A 20,639-nucleotide genomic window follows, 5' to 3' on the forward strand; every position below is an offset into this window, starting at 1 on the left:
TTCGGAAATTTTCATTATTATTACCGATTATTTTACCGATTTACATCGCACATTTCATCCGGCGATATTCGAGCCTACTCACGACTCAGAGATGTCCCTAGCGCCGTCAAACTTTTATAGGGCTCTGCACAGGCCCTGGACTCCAAAATCCACCAGATGCTGTAATTTATCGAATTCAAGTTCGGTGAGTAAGATGGCCATTCCGTAGATGTGATGAAATCCGTAAAGTGGGCCTTACACCAATCCTGAGCCGTTTTCGCCCTGTGGGTTGGCGCAGAGTCCTGTTGGAACTTCCAACGTTGATAGCCACTTTCTCTAAAACTTAACGCCGGTAACTTCCTTGTCGAGTTTGACAAGGACCAATACCTGTTGTTTTTACGATTATGCGCTTGTTCCACGGTAAACAATTTCTCGTCGGAGGAAACGATTCGATCCCAATCCAGAAGCGCACGCCGGCGAAGAAGTCGGCTGCATCTCTCGAGCCGTACGCGCTTGTTTTCGTCGGTGAGGAGCTGCACTTTTTTGAGCTTGTAAGGCTTGAACTTGAGGTCTTCTTTGACCATTCGGCGACCGAAAGGAAGACAAGAAAGGACAAGAAAGGATTTCGTGTTAGAACAAAGACAAATTGGTTGTCACTTTTTTTTCGTACATCCTGTATTATCGACAACTTTTCGCCATTTTTCGAGTAGAGCTATGATGCCATCGGTAAAGAACTTCTGTGGTTTCTGACAGTTCTGGAAAAACTGGATCAAGTGGTTTTCACAGGCTTCTTTTGAAAGCAGATTAATTCTATAGTTAGAGGATGCTATGTCTGGACTATACTGTGGATGCGACAAACCTTCCCAACCAAATCGGAATTTTAATGGGTCATCAAAGAAGTGTGTGGTCGGGCGTTGTCATGATGGAGAACAACACCTTTCCTATTATTCAATTCTGGCCGTTTTCTTTCAATTGCTTGGCGTAATCTCCCTAGTTGTTCACAATAGAGTTAAGAATTAATCGTCTGACTAACTGGAAGTAGCTCATGGTGGACGATTCCCTTCTAGTTTTCCAGGCGTCAATCCTGGCTTTGCGAACGCTTATGACGGCTCACCATTCCTTGTTCACGATCTTTGACCGATTATCGTAGGGAATCCATTTTTCATCACCGGTTATGACAAGTTTCAAAAATGGTTCGATTTCATTGCGTTTCAGCAGCGTATCGCAAATGTTAATTTGGTCTATCATGTTTTTCTCGCTCAAGTCACGAGGAACTCATAGCTCAAGCTTCTTTTAGTAGTCAGCTTTGTGCAAATGGTTCAAAACAGTTTTGTAGTCAATGCCTAGCTTCATACCAATATTGACACTACTAAGATGCTCATCTTGTTGGAATTTTTCAAGAATATCATCAATTTTTGCAGTGATTAGACGACCAAAGCATGAATCACTTTCCGCATTAAAGTTATTGCGCACATTTTGATAAAATACCTCTTTCACCGTACACAGCATAAATTTTTTCACAAGCCTGCGCAGCATTCTCCCTTTCGTCGTAATAATATTGCAAAATATAACGCAATTTTTCATTACTTTGTTCCATTTTGCATCAATTTCGATGCTTATACACTGAAAGTAAGGCTCAAAGTGTCACCTTTCCAACAAGCGTTTAGTGGTACCCTTACGGTTTGTGTCGCCTGAATTATTTGCAATTGGCACTACTTATCGAGAAAAACACAACTTTTCCTCAGACCCAATATATAGATAGTTAGATAACCATCGGATTGGATATCTCCAACAACATATAAAACAACATACTTTTTGCTATATTTCTATTTTCGAGAATGTAGATGCAACGATCTATAGCTGAGTTTATAAAACCTTTTTTTTAAGACTTTTATCGAATACTTCATACCAATATGTTGCTGCCTGTTTTAAAGCATAATTTAATTTGCAAACCTGACCAATTTTTCTTTTAATCCCTTAAGGAACTGTGTTGCATATTAACAAGTTATATTGGTTTGTAAAAACAATTATAAATCTGGAACTTCTTATTCTTGCAATTGATGCAAAAGTTTCATTATAATCTATTAAATGTTCTTGGCTAAAACCACGAGCAACAAGGCGGGCTTTGTATTTTACAGGATCTCCAAATTCATTATTCTTAATAGTGAATACTTATTTACAATCTATTAGGTCATTAACATTATGTGGACAATCGTTATAAGTCTGTGTCAGGAGATTCAGGAATTAAAGGAAACATTAGTAGATCAGCCAAAATCTCAGACTACTTTCAGCTTTTCGTCTCTGAAGAGCTCGTATAGTTAATTGCAAGTGAAACAAATTAATATTGGTTTCGAAAGAATAATAATAATATAAACAATTCAGAAGGAACAGTACTAGCCGAACTATACTCTTTTTTGCAGTGTCATTTTTGATGACACGCAACAAAAAGTTAGCGTTAGTAGAGTACTGGAGTAAAGACAAATAGAGACCGCTATTTCAAATTATTACAGATACTACATTTCACTCATTGGTATATTACGAAAAGAATTTAGTCAAGCATTTCAACTTCACCAACGGCTGTGCATTGACGAAAGTTTACTTTTATATAAAGGACGGCTGTCTCTTAAACAATACATCTTGTTCAAAAGAAATAGATTTGGTGTAAAATCCTTTATTCTCAACGATTGTTAGACAGAATTTGTACAAGATTTAATTGTGTATGTCGAATTACCTACTATGAAAATCAGTATATTGGAATATGTGGAACAACATTTGAAGCACTTATAAAGCCCTATCTAGGAAAGGGCCATGCACTGTATGTGGCAGTGGGTATTCGAGACCAGCTTTATTTAATTTTCTACATAATAATTGCGCAAATGCGTGCGGGATGGTTAGAAAAAGAAGGAAAGGAATGCCAAAAATTGATAAACCGTCAAAAAGAGGAATGGTGACATTTCAATCATCCAATAATTTATTAGTCGTAAAGTGGATGAATAAAAAAGAAGTATATATGCTGTCTATCATGCATACGCCACAATTTGAAACGATAATCACGCACGGAAGGAGAAAGAGTTATATAAAAACATATATGCGTATTGGACTACAATAACTCAATGGGTAATAATCCAATGCAGTGGATGAAGCGGATAGGGTCACCAGCACGATGAATTTCGCGCGCAAATTTTTAAAATGGTACCGAAAATTTTTCTTTCATTTGTTGGACATTTGCGTGTGGAATGGTTATTGCCTTTACAAACACAAGATGAACGAACCGATATCCATGACAAAATTTCAGTTCTAATTAATTACAGAAATACTTGGAAAGTATCACCAAAGTACAAGTCGCCAACATCGAACAGGCAATAATCATCCACTAAGATTAACAGAAAGACATTTTCCTTCGGTTTACAAATTAGCAAGAAAAAACTGAAGTAGGCAGTGCGTCATTTGCAGTGGAAACGACAAAAGACATGGATCTAAGTAGATTCTTCTACTAAGTAGTAAGACTATAATCTGTATTATGTGTAGATCATAGATTCAAAATTTATCATTTTAAATTAAATTACTGACAATTTTAGTTTGACATATTAATTACCCTAAATTATATTTTTATTCATAATAATTGCAAATCTCTAAACATGTCATTATGTAATATTTAATGAAGAGTAAGATCCGGAGAATGGCAAGATAGCGTTGAAAGACGAAAGTCCGAACACCAATTTAAGTATGAAACGTTTGAGACTGAAAGTTTGATTTATTATATCCCGTGAAAGAAGTAATATAATTAATCAAAATATGCACCTAAATTATCAATACAATGTTACCATTTTAACCATAGCTTATTAGTACCGCTAGCGAAAAAATCCGGAGAGCAACTGGTGATAAAATCGCGAAAGACGTTTTCCACCGCATGTTGGGAATTAGAAATATTTTTTCTTGCAAAAAATGGTAATCAATTGGCGCAAGATCTGGCGAATAGATCTCGGTGGGTGACAAAGTGTTTCTAGATCCAGCTCCTGTAGTTTCAGTAACGTAGATCTTACCACATGCGGTCGAGTGTTGTCCCGCAAGAAGATTGGTCTGTCCCTGTTCACCAATCTCAGCTGCTTAATCCGTAGCTGCCTCATCATTTCTTCTAACTGGTTGCAATAGAAGTTCGCCGATGGCGATTGCCCGGGTCTCATAAAACTATAATGGATAACATTCGCGCTGAACCACCATTAGTTTCTTTTGGTATATACTCGGCTTTGGCGTGTGTTTTGGCCCTTTATCTTTGTCCAACCATTGTGTTGAACGCTTGTGAATATTGAAAAACATCCACTTTTCATCGCACGTAACTATCCAGTGCAAAAAAGGATCTCTTTTTTGTCGTGACACTAAAGAACAGCAAGCTTCTAAGACCCGAACCCACGAATCTACCTATTCAACTTCTTTACTTTTCCAATTGCTTTCAAATGGCTTAATATTGTCAGAATGGTAACTCACTTAAGCAATTTTAGATGGATTCACTTCCACTACAGCTTTCAGTTGATCGCCATCCACCTTGCTCTTATGTCGCTCGCGTGGTTCATGTTGAAGATCAAAATCTCCAGATCGGAATTTTTCAACCCATCGATCATCATTAACCACATCCTTACCAAACACTTTGTTAACATTTCAACTTGTCTGCGCTGCATTAGTTCCACGACGAAATTCATATTCGAAAACAATGCGAATTTTTCATTTATTCATGGCTTACAATATTTATCCTCTAAACGACAATATGATAGACTATTAAAAACAAAAGAGTGTGTCTGAAAGCCAGATGGCGTACCTTCTCAATGCAAAAAAAAGAAAACAAAGGACGATCGAAGTGAAATATCAGAGACATCGAGTATCAAACTTGATGCTTTAGGTAATCGGACATTTCATACTTAATAACCTAATAAGGGAGAGTGGCCGAATTCGGATCACTTAAACATTTTTATATATATAAGCTTGTAAAAGTATTTTTAATAGAAACATTTAGATAGAAAATAATTGTACTATTATAATCTCCAAACTAACATAACTATTTTATTTTTTTTACATATTATTATCATAAAAAATTAACTTTTAAAAATCAAGTGTTCAAACCGGTCCACCGGAACCGGTTGTTTAAACCGGTTTCTTGTGATAGGTACTGGATATGGGCGATAGAAATAAATTTAAAGTCTGATATTCTATTTAATTAAATACTTTTGGGGTCTTCTCGATTAAGAAAATAATGAGGACGCAAATTCTGTACGTGTTTTTCTTTCAGGCCCTTCAGTCTAAACTGATTGAGGACTTCTCGAACAGATAAATTTCTTCTTTTGTTTATATACAGGATTATATTTCTTAACACAAGATGCATTTTTGTTTCTACGTTGACATGTTGAAATAATACAACACGCTTCCTCAAAAATGAATTGGTTATGTTACAAATAATTTAATAAACATGTTATACACCCCGTTCATCACTTTTGGATACTTTTACAATGTATTCTTCAATCGATATTAATATTATAAAGTTTATTCAAAATGTTAAAAACAATCTTTCTTCGCCTTACCTAGGGAATCATATATGGCTCAACATTTGTTGTAAGAATTGTTGTAAGAAAAGCCAGAAAAACGTAATCAAGCTGTCTTAAAAATACTATATCTTAATCTATAATATATATATTTTTGTATTTATTTATTTAGCTTCTAACCTTGTGTTTTTATTATTACTATACACTTAATATAGTGTGTACTATTTTTTCAAACCCATTTCTGCCTTGCATTGCAGAAATTTCACTGCAGGCAATGGCTTCGTCAACATGTCCGTAAGTTGATTCTCTGTAGAAATAAAAAATTGTATAACTTTCTTCCCAACTTGCTCTCTGGTAAAATAATATTTTATACCAATAATATGTTTTGATCATTTTTGACTGCTTGGATTGTGTGCAATACTTATATATCCATTGTTATCCTCATAGATAACAATTAACTGTTCAATCCTTATATTTGTAGTATTCACTAATGATTTTAACCAAAGTGTTTCTTTAATAGCTTCAAATAAAGCCATGTACTCCGTTTCAGTAGACGAAGCCGCAACCGATGTTTGCCGCCTCGCATTCCAGCATATAGTACATTGCTCAAATAATTTAAAAAGGTACCCAGTTGTACTCTTCCTATCATTTATATCACTACCCTCCCAATCAAAGTCAGCATATCCAATCAAAAGATTATTATACTGTCCTCTTACATAAGTTAATTTTATATCTTCGAACCTTTTAAATGTCTTAGAATATCTGTTCAAGATATTTACCGCGATACATAAATTAGGCCGCGTACACACCATTATATACGTTAAACATCCTATCAAATTTTAACATGGTGCTTCAAATTTTTCATCTGAATTTAAGGCTATATAGTCTAAGCTACTTACAGGTTTACAATCCTGCATATTAAACTTTTCTAATACTGTTTTCATGTAAGCATTTTGATTCAGTGTCACTTAAAAATAGAAATAGCTTATTTCCTTTAAATCGGTCATTGGCATCTATCCATTAAATATTTGTTAAAACTTTCCATTGTTTTGTAATCAGCAGTAACAATCACAAGATCATCAACATATAAGACAACATATATATTTTTACACATATTTTCTTTCAGGACATAGATACAACGATCTACAGATGAATTTCGGAATCATCTTTCTCTAAGATTCTTATCGAATACTTCGAACCAACATCTTGCTGCTTGTTTTAAACCGTATAAAGCTTTGTTTAATTTGCAAACTTGACCGATTGTGCTTTTAACTCTTTCAGGAATTGTCATATAAATTTGCTCCTTTGGTTCACCATCTAGGAATGCAACCTTAACATCCATATGGTGTATTAGCAAATTATATTGATTTGTTATTCTAGCAACTGGTGCGAAAGTTTCATTATAGTCTACTAAATACTCTTGACTAAAACCATAAGCAACAAGACGGGTCTTGAATTTTACAGGATCTCCAAATTCATTGTTCTTTATAGTAAATACTCATTTATAATTTACTATATTTCAATTTTCGGGCCTCTGTACTAAAATCCCGGTTATGTTTATTAAAACAGAATTTATCTCTTCATTGATGGCCTGTTGTCATTGAACTCTATCATCCTTGGATTCTATTTCGTCGTTATCCCAAAATTAATGCAAGTTTTGAATTAAATAGAAAACACAGTTTTTTAGTCTTTAGATTGTTATTTCTTCATTGAATCATAAAGTACATAGAATAGGATTATTTATGAAATAACACATCGGGAAAATGGTTTCCACGGCTTTGCTGGCACATACACACTTTTTTGTCGAAATTTTTCATAACCTTTCTGTATAATTGTTGCTGAATTTTGTTGATGTAGCGTTTAATTTCCTCTTGTAATGCACGGATGGTTGTGGGCTTGTTGACATAGACCTTTGACTTCAAATAACCCCATAAGAAGAAATCTAATGGTGTTAAATCACACGATCTAGGGAGCCAATTCTGATCACCGAAACGTGAGAGTACACGACTTGGAAATGTCTCATGCAGTAATTGAGTTGTTTCACTGGCTGTATGGCATGTGGTACCGTCTTGTTGAAACCATGTATTGGCCACATCAATAGCATCCAATTTCGGCAGAAAGAACTGTGTTATCATGTCGCGATATCAAGCACCAGTAACAGTTACTGCTTGACCAGACTCATTTTCAAAAAAGTATGGTCCAATTATGCCTTCAGCTTAAAATCCGCACCAAACAGTGACACGTTGTGGGTGCATTTGTTATTCGACAATCACATGTGGATTCTCCGAACCCCAAATACGGTAATTTTGGCGATTAACAAAGCCATCAAGGTGAAAATGTGCTTCATCGATTAGAATAATTTTGCTCGAAAAATCTGCATCCACTTGTTGATGTTCAATAATCCATTCCACGAACTCTCTTTGCTGTACATGGTGATTAGGCTTCAGTTGTTGTGTTAATTGAATTTTGTAAGCATGGAGACAGATCTTTTGAGAGAAGAGAATCTTTCAGAGAATTGCAAATTCAAATCTTGGGTTAATTTTGGGACACCCATTATAAACGATCGGACAACCAAAAAACAATCACTATATATATCGTTTTCATTATATGATATAGGGATTTGTTGTTTAACTATCAGATTTATTTGGCTTTTCTACTAATTTTGACCATTGATTAGATTAATCAGTTTTACTATGCGAATCCTCTAAATTGACCCCATCAAGCCTTACCGTCGGCCGAGTCGTCAAGTAAGTTGTTTCATCTACTATTACATCCCTAACGGTAACAAATTTCTCATTTTCCGCGTCTCACACTTTATATCCATTCGGTTCGTACTTTACTACTACACCTTTCCAAAATTTTTGATCAAACTTAGCTTTTCGGGTTTTTTTATTATGTATACAAACTGTGAAACCGAACACTTTTAAATACTTTACTCGAAGCTTTTTACGATGCCATATTTGACATCGTGTTTCACTTTATCTTAAAGCTTTTGTTCCCAAAATACTTTATTTAGACCTGCACCACTTATCATTGTGCATGCTTTTTCTATTACTGTTCTAACCATTCTTTCGGAAACACCATTCAATTGAGGGGTTCGCGGAACTATTAAATGATAGCTAATTCTTTTTTGAACGCAATAACTTTTCATATTATTTCATATTCTTTGCTATTATCGGTATATAAGTGAACAACCTTTGAATTAAAATGAACCTCGCTTTTAGCAACAAAAATTTTGAATGCTGCGAAAACATTTGATTTATATGTCATTAAGTATATCACACAATAATGTGTATACTTATCGACAAATAATACAAAATAATTCGTATTATTAATCGTTCTGGGAGTAATAGGACCACAAACATGCGAGTGAACGATAAACAATGTTTAACACTTGTTTATTTCTCAATTCTAAAAAGTTACATAAAAAGTTACATAAAAATTAACATTTTCCGATGTGGCCTAAACGTTGGTACCACAGTTCATAGTTGTTATTACCTTTTATAACTTACCTTTCATTATCATCTCATTTTATCTCCGTACTAACAGCAGATTATATGATACATTTGGGCAGAAGAGTTCTTCAATGAATTCGTCGCAAATTTGGTTTGTTTTTTTTATCTTTGTGGCAATGGTTCCCGGCCATAAAGCCAAAACCAGATGTAGTGGGCCTTTCCGCATTGGGTTTATCTTTCACTACTTGTGTTATATGACATGTGCGGCCATTCACCTTTTATCTATATTGTTCACTGATTTCTTGTGTTTCTGCCTTTTAAAAATTGTCTTTTGTACATTTTTATTGGAATAACACTTTTTTCTTTCGAACCTTCCGGATTTATATATTGAACGTATATTGCTTTAGTGCTGGTTGATGTGTCAGGTTTTAATTGTACTTTATAGTCCAGGAGCCTCGTTTTCACAAACCTTAGAGTGAGATTATCTTCTGACAATGTCTCGATTGCAGTAATTATTCCATTATAACTTAACGGAAGAGTTAATAACAGATACGACACTTTTTCCACTTCCTTCATTTTTGCTCCTGCTGTTAACAACTCAATAACCAAATCGTCATAAATTATAAAATGTTGAGCGATTGGTCACTATGTAATTTTAATCCTAATAACTTTTTTCTAATAGCTAATTGTGTAGCCAAACTCCTCCTTTCATATATTAAATCTAATTTCTTGAAAATTCCAAATGCGTTATTTTCGGTAATTGTGAAACCGAGAAAAGAATCGGATAAATATTCTACAATAACACCCTTCGCAATTCTTTCTGAAAACAGGATTCTATTTCTTAGCACAAAATTCATTTTTGTTTCTACGTTGACATGTTGAAATAATCCAACAATGAAACACTGGTTCCTTAGAATGGACCACAATGCATTAGATCATTCTCTTCTTTCCTTATTTTATCACATATGGTACAAAATCATGTAATTTTCATTTATACTTTTTGTTTTTTCTTTTTAATCTTCTCTTCTCAATATTTTGTGATCTTGTCTTTTTAATCTTTCAATAATAATTGTGCTTTCTAAGCAATACTTCTTTGTGCTCGAGAATACTGTAGATCTAGCTGCGCATTTTGTATTGGTAGCGGGTTATATTTTATGAAGAATACCCTCAAAGTTTTTATGCTTTTTTGCTTGAGGAATATAAACACTAGCGGTATCACTGACGCTTTCACTGTCGTTGTGTATTGATGTACTTGCTAAATTTCCAGTAATTATTTCATTTTCAGTAACATTACCATAATGTTGAGGTTGTGGCATATATGATGGTGCAAATTGGTAATCCTGAAAGATGCCTGTTAACTGGCCAGATAACAGTGGCACGAAAGGCATGTTCAGCTATTGTTTTCATTTAGTAATTTAGAAATTTGAGTTTGATATATCTTATCACTTTTACATTGACGAAGAAAAGTTTTTTGCGCCTGAACAAAATATTTCTGTAGCGACCCAAAGAAAGCAATATCTAGAGGTTGCAAACCATGGGTGGTCTGCCCAAGCAACTGCGGTAATACTATTCCATTTTCTCTAGCGAAGGTACAAGTGTTTAAGTTCTTGCTATGAGCTGCATGCCTATCAACCAGTAAAAAGACTTTCTTATCTTGACTGCAGTTTGCATGATTTTTGAAATGCTTCAACCACTTAACAAATAATATGGAATTTATGTAACCTGATTGTGATATAGCAAGAAAGCTTGCTAGGGATGCCTTAATTTGAACATTTTTGTTGAATTTTTTTCTTTTCATTGGAGAAACATAAAACTCAGCAGCACTGATCGCCATACCACAGTTACAAGAATGCCATGTTCAGCACTTGTTACATCTCTTACTTGGCGTTTACCTTCGCGAACAACCACTTTTTGTAGAGTTTTTTTTACTGTCTCTCTATTGAAGCCTCGTGTTCTTGCCATTGAGGTACCTTGAAGTTTTCGTATTAACAGCTGTGAATTTCTACACATAAATGAGTAGAACCACTTTTTTCCTGCTATTTTTCTGTCTTTATTAACATGTTCAGCACCGCGTCACCCATATTTGAGTGATGGTTATGCTTCCTATGATCTAACTTTCGTTTGCCGTTCCGTGCTCTACAATATAACATGCGGTTAGGCATTACATAGACGCCGCATCGTGTCTGCAAGCGCAAACCTTTAAGCAGTGCCTTAGCGCATTGGTAGGATCTTATATAAAGAATTTTACACGGATATGAATGAATATTCATAGGAACAATAACATGTTATTAATTAATAATCTACTTCTGTATGATAAATTTCAAAACATTTTGGAATATGTAATGCCACAAGGCATTCCTTGTACTTCCAAATAGTCCCGCTGGGTTATGTATGTTTGGCATGCACTTTACACTGTCTTTGAGGATTTTTTTAGCTTCTGTGGGTGGAATATTCCTTGGAAAATGGCGCCATTGTTTTGATTTTACTCAAAGTGGTATATCACTAGCAGACAGCCTTCCACACTTTGTGTATTTAGGCATACATACACTTTCTAACATCTGTTCTACCATATCTAACTGAAATTTTGAAAACAATATTTCGAAAAAAATAAGTAGCTATCTTGGTGATCTACTCCACCCATGCAACCATTATACTCCAACACGATATTCGGCTTTGTAACAGTGATATTATTTTTCTGACTCTTTTTTTGTTTTGTGGACAATAAATATATATATTTTTTGTCTTTCCACTTTACAACTAAAATACCTTTGCACAATCTTAAAATAGCTTCTGATTTTTACAGCCTTATCGTTGTGAGCTCTTTCGGCATATTCTTTCCATTGCATCTTACTGTCCCTATGGCATTAATTTGCATGGATTACAATTTTTTGAAACAGGCTTGGCGAAGAATACCAATTATCCATAAATAAGGTATCCTGATTTAGACTCGCACAACTTATACAACTTTACTCCAACACATGTTTTCTTTGATGATTCGACTGGTATATTTCATGAGAGATTTGTCTAATGATACATATTCATTGGAAGTATAAATACTTATAAATTTTTGATTAAGATAATCGATTACAACTCGTAATTTGCAATAATTATTAATAATCTATTTGCATAAATGATCATCTTTATCTCTAATTTCATTATTTGAAAAGTGTAAAAAACAGGAGTAATGGCATTGTTTTCTGAAAAATGGGAATCTCGATAATGCTTCTTCACCAATTGGACTGAACATTCAGCTTTTTTATCTGTGCCATCAAGGTGCATAATGCAAAATAAGCATGAATTTCATCTATGTTCGTATCCGTCCAATGATTTCCAGATTGTTTTAATTTTCAGGTTGAATCTCCTGTTGTTTGACTCGCGTAATGATTGCCTTCTGTAAGAATGATATTCCAAAAGTCTTTTGGTAAAATTTGGTTTACGATTTGCAAAGCTGTGATTCATTTTTCCATTTCTATGTTCATTCCAGGAACCCGTGAATATTGTCAAATTTTGCTTTCATTTTTCTTGTTTTCCCATAGCCATTCATCAGATGTAAAATTAATTTTACAATCTGCACTTTCACTTTCTTCTTCACTATCAGATACTATAATTCTACGTCAATTTTGAACAGAACAAACAATTTCCTCACAGTCACTATTTATATCGCTATCAAGTGTAATAACTAATCGCTTTCTCCTTTGTACTTGTCGAAGCAATATTGCGCAGACTCCTGTTATTATTCATTTTATAATACGGGTTGATAAGACTAAAATAAAAAAAATCTATTATTCAATTTTTTAACGTTATAATAAGATGTATCACAAACTACAAGAATTTTCGTGTAAAAAAATTCGTATGACATACCGTATCGATTCTGAAATATTTTCAAGATATCGATGACGATTCGTGATGTTGTGCACTATGGAACTGTAGCTCGAATAATAAACGTTCTAACTGTTAGCCGACGTGACGGACAAGTCGCTTTTGTTTCTGCGACAAATATCTATCGACGTGGTATACACGTCGCTTGTGGCTTTGAAACAAAAGCATCTTGACGTACGCGGCACGTTTTTGTCACGGATGAAAAAGGAGTGCCTATGCGAAGATAACCGGCCGAATTTTACGATTTTACTACAGTTTGGTAAAAGGCTCATAAAAACCAAACAGAAAACAATATTTATATAATTAAAAAACAGTGTATTAAGGATAAAATAGGGAATAAAACAGTGACACTAATTTTTCTATATTCATTGAAAATGACATAAGCAGCTAATGATCATAAAGAAAATAAAAATTGAGTTCTCTCTTACAAAACGTATTTGCACATACGAAAAGTCATCTTTTTATAACAACTTTATATAGACCATTTATTACAAAGTATATATTTTGCATTTCCAATATATTTTGTAACAAAATAAATAACATTGCATAAGAAAAATAAAGAATAACTCCAAGGTACATGGTAAGCGCCGGATAGATTATCTCTTCAGAAACAAGTAATTGTTATAGATAATATAACATTGCTGAAACAAGATTATGTTATTGTGCTGCCCTCTTCTTCCGTGAGGACGTCTTCTTCGACAGCGACTCTTCTCGTTTTTATTGCTTGCAGGATAAAGGACGGGAAGGGGAATTCGAAAGGGGGCTACTTATTGCAAACTTGCGGGCTATCGCCACAGTATACAGTAGCGAAACTTTCTGTCGGCAACTTTGATGTCGGTGTTCCAAAAAATTGAGTGCGCATGCGCGTCACAAAAATCCAGATCGCAGAACCACCTGGATTTCAATCTCACTTGCATTTTTTTACTCTCTATCTGCCCAACTTATTTTTACATTTAGTTAATCAAAATTTAATAAAAATAATAAATGTATTATTTCTAATACACTGAAAAATAAGGAAAGAAAGCAAAAATCGAAAAAATATTAAATACACATGTTACTATGACTATAAAAATGTAAGAACATAAATATTATACAAGATAAACAAGAGAAAATATAATGAAAAATACAAAAAATATATTATACATTGTATATTTTATTTTAAAATTTATTTTAAAGTTATTTCATATATACTTAATACCTATATATACAAATATATCGGTAACAAATATATAATATCTTAAAAGTAAAGGTTTCATTAATGAAAAAACGAAGATATCATATTTTTAATAAAAATATACCTTTCATTAAAATAGATAGATATTATTATTATATATATATATATATATATATATATATATATATATATATATATATATATATGTATACTCAAAAGAATAGTAGTATAATATATATATATACTACTCAAAAGAAACATGGGATCAAAAAATCATAAGGCATATTACAAGGCATGTTATACCTGTCTTGTTCTTTTGGAAATTTAAAATAATATCGTTTCACATTGAGTTGTTTTAAGCATCCCAGTATTGCACAGTTTGGCAGTTATTGTCGCAGTTATTGTTGGCAGTATTGCGCAGTTTTTCAAAATACTTTTAGAAATTAACAATTATATTAAATTGATTCTCTTTTGCTTTCTTTTCTTTTTCTCCCAAAATCTTCGAAAGAGCTTGAACGTGGCTTCAACGCTTTGAAGCAGCTTTCAATAGATATTGAATTCCCTCCAAATTCAGCTTCAGGTTTGGTTAGATATTCAATCGTCTTTTTATCTGCTAAGAAAGAGGGAAAGAAAAACTAAAGAGCAAGTGAGCCAGAAGTTCAAATGGCTCTGTAATTCGGAACTTATTGACGCGCATGCGCATTAAACTTTGTTCTACACAAAATCGTGCTACTTGCGCTACTGTATACTGTGCTATCGTCGCCGCAACTGTCGCTAACGCTCACCGGGCGCGGGTGGTGATCGGCGGGCCGAGGGGTTAGGGACCTTGTGATGTCACCACGTCATAATTTATATTTAGATATTGTAAATGTGTAACATTTTGTTATTATAACTCACTCAAATGGGGTTTCAGAACCTGGTTCCAAGAAGTGCCATCGCCACCTCCTTCATCGGGAAAGAACCCGCGGGATTCACCCGTGGGAAAGGCGCCACGGCATATGTGTAACTGGTTGGTAGATAGGTAGATCCGTCATGTGTATACCCGTATGGGTGAGGAAGCAAGCTTGATCACCGTCCTCTGGTGTAGGGCAGACAATAAACTCACTCAAATAATTTATTTAGCATTCGTGGCTACTAATGCACATACCATGTAATCCTTTATTGCACGTATTGCAAATTGTGCGTGATTTTCGTTTTGATTGATTCCTTTCCAGTCTTCCTGGAAGTTTTTGTACGCTTATGCATGGCGCATTTCTGGATGTTTCAGCCAATGGTCTTTCGGGTGCTATCTTCTTTACCGTCATCCATTCTCTGGTTATTGGCTCAATAATGTCAGTTATAAATTCGAGTCGTGTTTTGGTTCTGCCTTCTGTATTTTGCTGATACAAGATGTAGGCATTCAACACCATTCGAGAAAAAATGACGAAAACTATTTTTTCCAATATTTAAAAGTTCTACTTTCGTCCAAATAGGAATACAACAGCATATCTGATGTGTCTATGCCTCCCATATATTTATTATATTTATTTACAATTGTTGATTTTTGTTTGCCTGTCTCTGTTCATTCCCTTTTTCTAATTGTAATTGTTTTATTTTGAGTCTTTTCGCGTGTCAATAAGACTAAAACATTCTTCTTTTGTGATTTTTTTTCCCAGTATGCTAATAATAATATTTCCTTATTTCGAGCGTACTTAGATGCATCCTCTTGCAATCTCTGCTTCGGAAACGGTGGAATATATTTTCTATTACTTCAGATTGTGCCAGTAAAATATGTTTGCTTTTCAAACAAAAATCTTACTAATGAGATGTTTTTAAAAAAATTTTCGGCTATCACATGATACCCTTTCATAAGATAGTTGCCCACATTCAATAATTTATATACTACGACATAACGAAGACCGTTTCCTCTTATTTCTTCTTTATCTGATTGATGTGTGGCTCTCCTATAGCAAAAGAATAATAAACAATAATGGTTAATGATAAACAATAATGCATCAGTCAGCATTCAAAATTCGTTGCCCCATTTATGATGCTTTTTATTTGGAAGACATTGGGTTAACGACGTTCTACATTTCGTGCCGACTAACGATTCGTCAATACTTATATGTTGATGAGGCGAATAATGGTATCTGAATTTATTATCTGCGTGAATAACAACTGGTTCAAATTTTGCTGTAGGGTCATATCCTGAGCTATTATGTGCTGCTAAATTGTTATTCTCTACGACATGGAAAAACCTGAAAATTAATTGAAACCTATTTCGGCTAAACATTTGACCAAACTGTGGCGTCCGTTGCTGAAAAGTTTCGGTTGGGGTACTTAGCCCTACGCGCGAAGTACGATACTCAGGGCACGACGCAAAACATAAACAGGTGGCGCCGAGCTGGCCAAGTGATTTTTCCATAATTATGGAAGACGCGATGAGAATCAGATACGCCAAAGAAACCCACTACCACGTAGGCCGAAAAAGCCCTATGTGGTGGGAACGATAATAGCAAAAGATACAGTCGACGACGACAAAGCAAACTGTGAGCACGAGCTCAAAAGCGATTCGAATAGAGAAAAAGCGAAAAACGAACTGTATAGTGTTTAGTTATTCACGTCCCAACTATCCCACTAGTTATCCCATTATGATTTGTTAACCAATAACTGAAAAGTATTGGTCTACGTGTGATACCCATTTCTAAAAGAACGGCAATAAAAGCCCTTATTTGTGACACTGTAATTGCCTTCCATCACTGTAGCTGCCTTGGATCATGATGGTACATTGATTTTGTTGAGAAACTGTCTGGCATATCGATTTGTTTCACTCCTCAATAGGTTTAAAAATTCTTCGATAAAAAATAAATTGAAATATTCTCCGAGTGTGGAATTTCTCGCTAATATATGTTTAGGCCCAGTAATTTCCATAAATTGTGGGCAAGGATTATATTCGCTGTAATTGGCCACGGAAATTGTTCAGTGCTTCCTCAATATCATTTCCCTCAAGGCCTGGTTCGTTATCACTGGCTTCACTATCACTATATATCCAACGCAGATGCTGACTAGTTGGTGCCACAATTTCATCATCGTCACTATGTGTTTCATCCATCTGGTCAAGTACTTGGATTAATTCCGCTTCATCCATGACGGTGTATTATTTTATAAAAGGTCAGTGGAAAAATGTTAGAAATTCTGTGTTGCTAATTATAGATTTGTCAAAAAGAAAAATGTTTGACACAAGTGGAAAACAACGGCAATAACAAAATTAACGCTTTTCGAATTGTTGCGGCGATTAAATGTCCTGCTCACAACAAGTGTAAGATGTAGATGAGAATAAAGTAAAAACTCGATTGCTCAACGTTTACTGGGCGTATTTATTCCTGGTTCACCCGAAGGTTCGTACAAGAATGCCTTCTTAGGCCATTCGTACTAGCCTCGAGGACACCCTCAACGTCATGGCCCATTCGTATGTTTAGACAAGGCCCCGGAGTGGGGCGATGCCACAGGGAAATGCACACGGCCCTCGTTGACCGCCCGTGCACCCTGTTACCCGATATTTCTTACACAAGGATCAAGGAAAAACTAATTGGTCCCACTTATATCTTATTTCGTGATAGTTTTCAAAGAGTTGTTTATAAATAAGAATTCAAAGAGCTATCGACATATTCCGATAAGGGTCCAACGACCCGTTGAATTTCGGGCTGAAGCCGCCCATGTTGAATTTCTACCGTATCGCTCACGCGTATAAGCAGTCTCGGCATCAGCCGGCATAGAATATAAGGAAAAGTTAAACCGAAAAGCTATTTTTTTTAATTCTTTCCTAATTAAATTTCACTATTTATAACGTATTATAAATTTATTTTGAGATAGGGTTCTCCCGCAATGCGAATAGTAAAGCGCTATAAGGTGTGGGCCGATATATCGGTGTCGGCACATTTCGCTAATTCTATTAGGCAAGATTGTCCCAGTCAAATGACACTTCGGTTTATATAATTCATTCGCCAAAATGTAGCTGGTATAATACTGGTCGGTAAATATGTGATATTGCTGCGCACCAGAAACTCTATACAACAGCATTGTATATAAATGCAATGGAATTCTTGTTGATACTGTAAGGTCCGGTCTTATCAATGTTTGTGTTATAAGGCTGCCGTAGTATGGTAGAATTCCGCAAATATAATATATCCCGTACCAGAATTTTTCAGTGTATATATTCGGATGTCCCATTTAATCGGTTTCTTTGTGTTATGTGTAATAAATGAAACCCCTTTTGTATTTGACAACAGATTCATCGACGCAAATTTATTTGCCCGGTGTGAAATAGTTCAGAAGTCTTGAGTTTATGTAATCAAGGTAGCCAGTTATCAGTTATAAATGTGTTCTGGTGTTGCTACCTTGCGCTGAAACTGTCCCTGCATGTAGTGTAAGAAATATCGGGTAACAGGGTCGACGAGGACCGTGTGCATTTCCTTGCGGCATCGCCCCTTCCTGGGACCTTGCCTAAACATACGAATGGGCCATGACGTTGAGAATGTCCTCGAAGCTAGTACGAATGGACTAAGAAGGCATTGGCCATCGAGTTATTATTCCATTTTCCTTAACTTCTTACAAGTAGTATCCAAAAATTTAGGTAAAACGCTCTTTTGAAAATGTATTCGAGTAAAATGGAATGTAACTTGTATAGTCCGTTGACCAATATTGGCATTGTCCTCATATTTACTATAACTGCGATAAACGCCTAAAATTCTGTTTTGGTGACATTATACCACGTGTGCCAATGATTCACTATCTATTACTCTTATTTTTCGATTCCTTACACCCAATAACACATCACTATCTTCATGCAAAACAAAATTCATCGTTGCTAGAACTGATTTCACTTTTGATATTAATTTTTGTTGGGATTCGAATAAAATCACTGTATACAAATTTTCCAGATACTTTCGCCACGATCGTCGAATTTCAACTGACATCGAAGACATTTTCGGAGCCACAATCTTAGAAGAGTTTTACTAATTTTATTTTATCTTCGTTAAGATATGTCATTTGACACTTCATAGGAAAGAACATAAACAGCTAAGGAACCTTTTCAACAGCCAATATTGCGTTCCTATCGCTTGGAGCTAACGAAATCTAACATAAACATTGATTGGCGCCTCTCACTCGTCACTCGGTCTGCCGCGCGAAATGCCATGGCGACCAAGAGTCGCTTTCCGACCGCAAAAGGCTAAACATTTGTTATTCATTATTCCCTGCATTATTTCAATTGACCAAGTATGTGACAACCCTCTTGTCTTTCCACGCTAAATTTTTCTAAAATTTCTTGCCATATTTTGTTCTTTTCTTTCAAGTGGCATTTCGATTTGAATAATTCTTCACCCAAGATAAAACTTGTATAATACAGATCCCCTGTCCCTAAGCATTGATATCGGATGGTCGAGGCCTATCAATTTCTCCATTGTAAAGCTCCCATAATAAGGAAGAATGCCACAAATATAGTCAGTATTTGAGTTTGGTATCGTGTAAACTCTAATACTCTGTTTGGTTGGTTTCTACAGGTTGTAAATGATGAAGGAAACCGACTCTTAATTGATAGTGGACTCATCTACATCATTTTTTTTGTCCCAGTGTGAAATACTTCAAAAACTTAGAATTTATGTAATCCAGGAAGCGGCTTACTAGCTGTAAACTTGTTCTTGGTCCCGCATTTTGTATCAGGATTGTCTTTAAGTGAAGCATTAAAAATATCTGGTTGAATCTATCTCTCGTAAATTTGTTTGGATAAAATGGAATGTAACTTACATCATTCCGCGATCAGTACTCTTGCAAATTTGCTAATGACACTGTCGAAAGAATATCTCCAAGATATCAGAATATCTTCAATATAGATGAGCTGACAGACCTCCTCCTCGGCCACCACCGGGCACAAAAACAATATCTGTTTTTTCTTCCAAGGAAATGACACCCCATATCATGCAAGAAACAATATTGCGAAAATCGCTTTCCTGGACGTCTGTACATCCGATCTCTCCTATCACTACCATAAACACATAGTCTGCACTTATCAGTGAATAGGACAGTATACCATTGCTGTGTAGTCCAATTGATATGCTCTCGAGCAAGTTGAAGGTGTGCTCGTCGATGACCTGCGGCTAATTTCGGTCCTGTAACAGGTCATTTGGTAATGAAATTGGCTTCCTTCAAGCCTTTTCTAACTTCCACTGATTGACAGCCATACCTCGAACTTCTCTCAGCTCCTTTTGTACATCGGCATCCGTGAGGTGGCGGTTTCGGAGAGAAGTCATGGTGATAAAATGGTCCTCCCTTTCGGAGGTATAACGGTGGCGACCAGTCTCTTGAAATCTTTTGTAATCTCTTGAGACGGAAGACTGAGTTAAGTTTAGCTAACGAGCAACTTGCCTTTATGTAAGGCCGTGTAGTAGTAAAACAACAACTTGATCAGCTTTTACTGGGATAGCATCCATAATTGATTGAACAGATTTGCGAGAGACGTATGCGAAACAGGTGTCGAATAAAGACTAATACAGATTTTGGTGTTTTTCGGTTGAACGTTAATTTTGATCTGGTCCTCGTTGGATTTTTTTGATACTGATTGGTTTTTGCAGATGCTATGCACAT

General features: G+C 35.3%; 1 protein-coding gene across 1 annotated transcript; it reads right to left on the bottom strand.

Moving 5' to 3' along the window:
• Nucleotides 1-632: 632 nt before the first annotated feature.
• On the bottom strand, nt 633-1,227 carry LOC143424492 (histone-lysine N-methyltransferase SETMAR-like). The gene is made up of 4 exons (XM_076896562.1): nt 1,094-1,227; nt 1,013-1,063; nt 916-965; nt 633-838 (listed from the first exon to the last, which is right to left on the bottom strand). The coding sequence occupies exons 1-4, from the start codon at nt 1,225-1,227 to the stop codon at nt 633-635; spliced, it is 441 nt and encodes a 146-aa protein (XP_076752677.1).
• Between the last annotated feature and the right edge of the window lie 19,412 nt (nt 1,228-20,639).

Source organism: Xylocopa sonorina, chromosome 6, assembly GCF_050948175.1.
Source record: "Xylocopa sonorina isolate GNS202 chromosome 6, iyXylSono1_principal, whole genome shotgun sequence".
Lineage (NCBI taxonomy): Eukaryota > Metazoa > Arthropoda > Insecta > Hymenoptera > Apidae > Xylocopa > Xylocopa sonorina.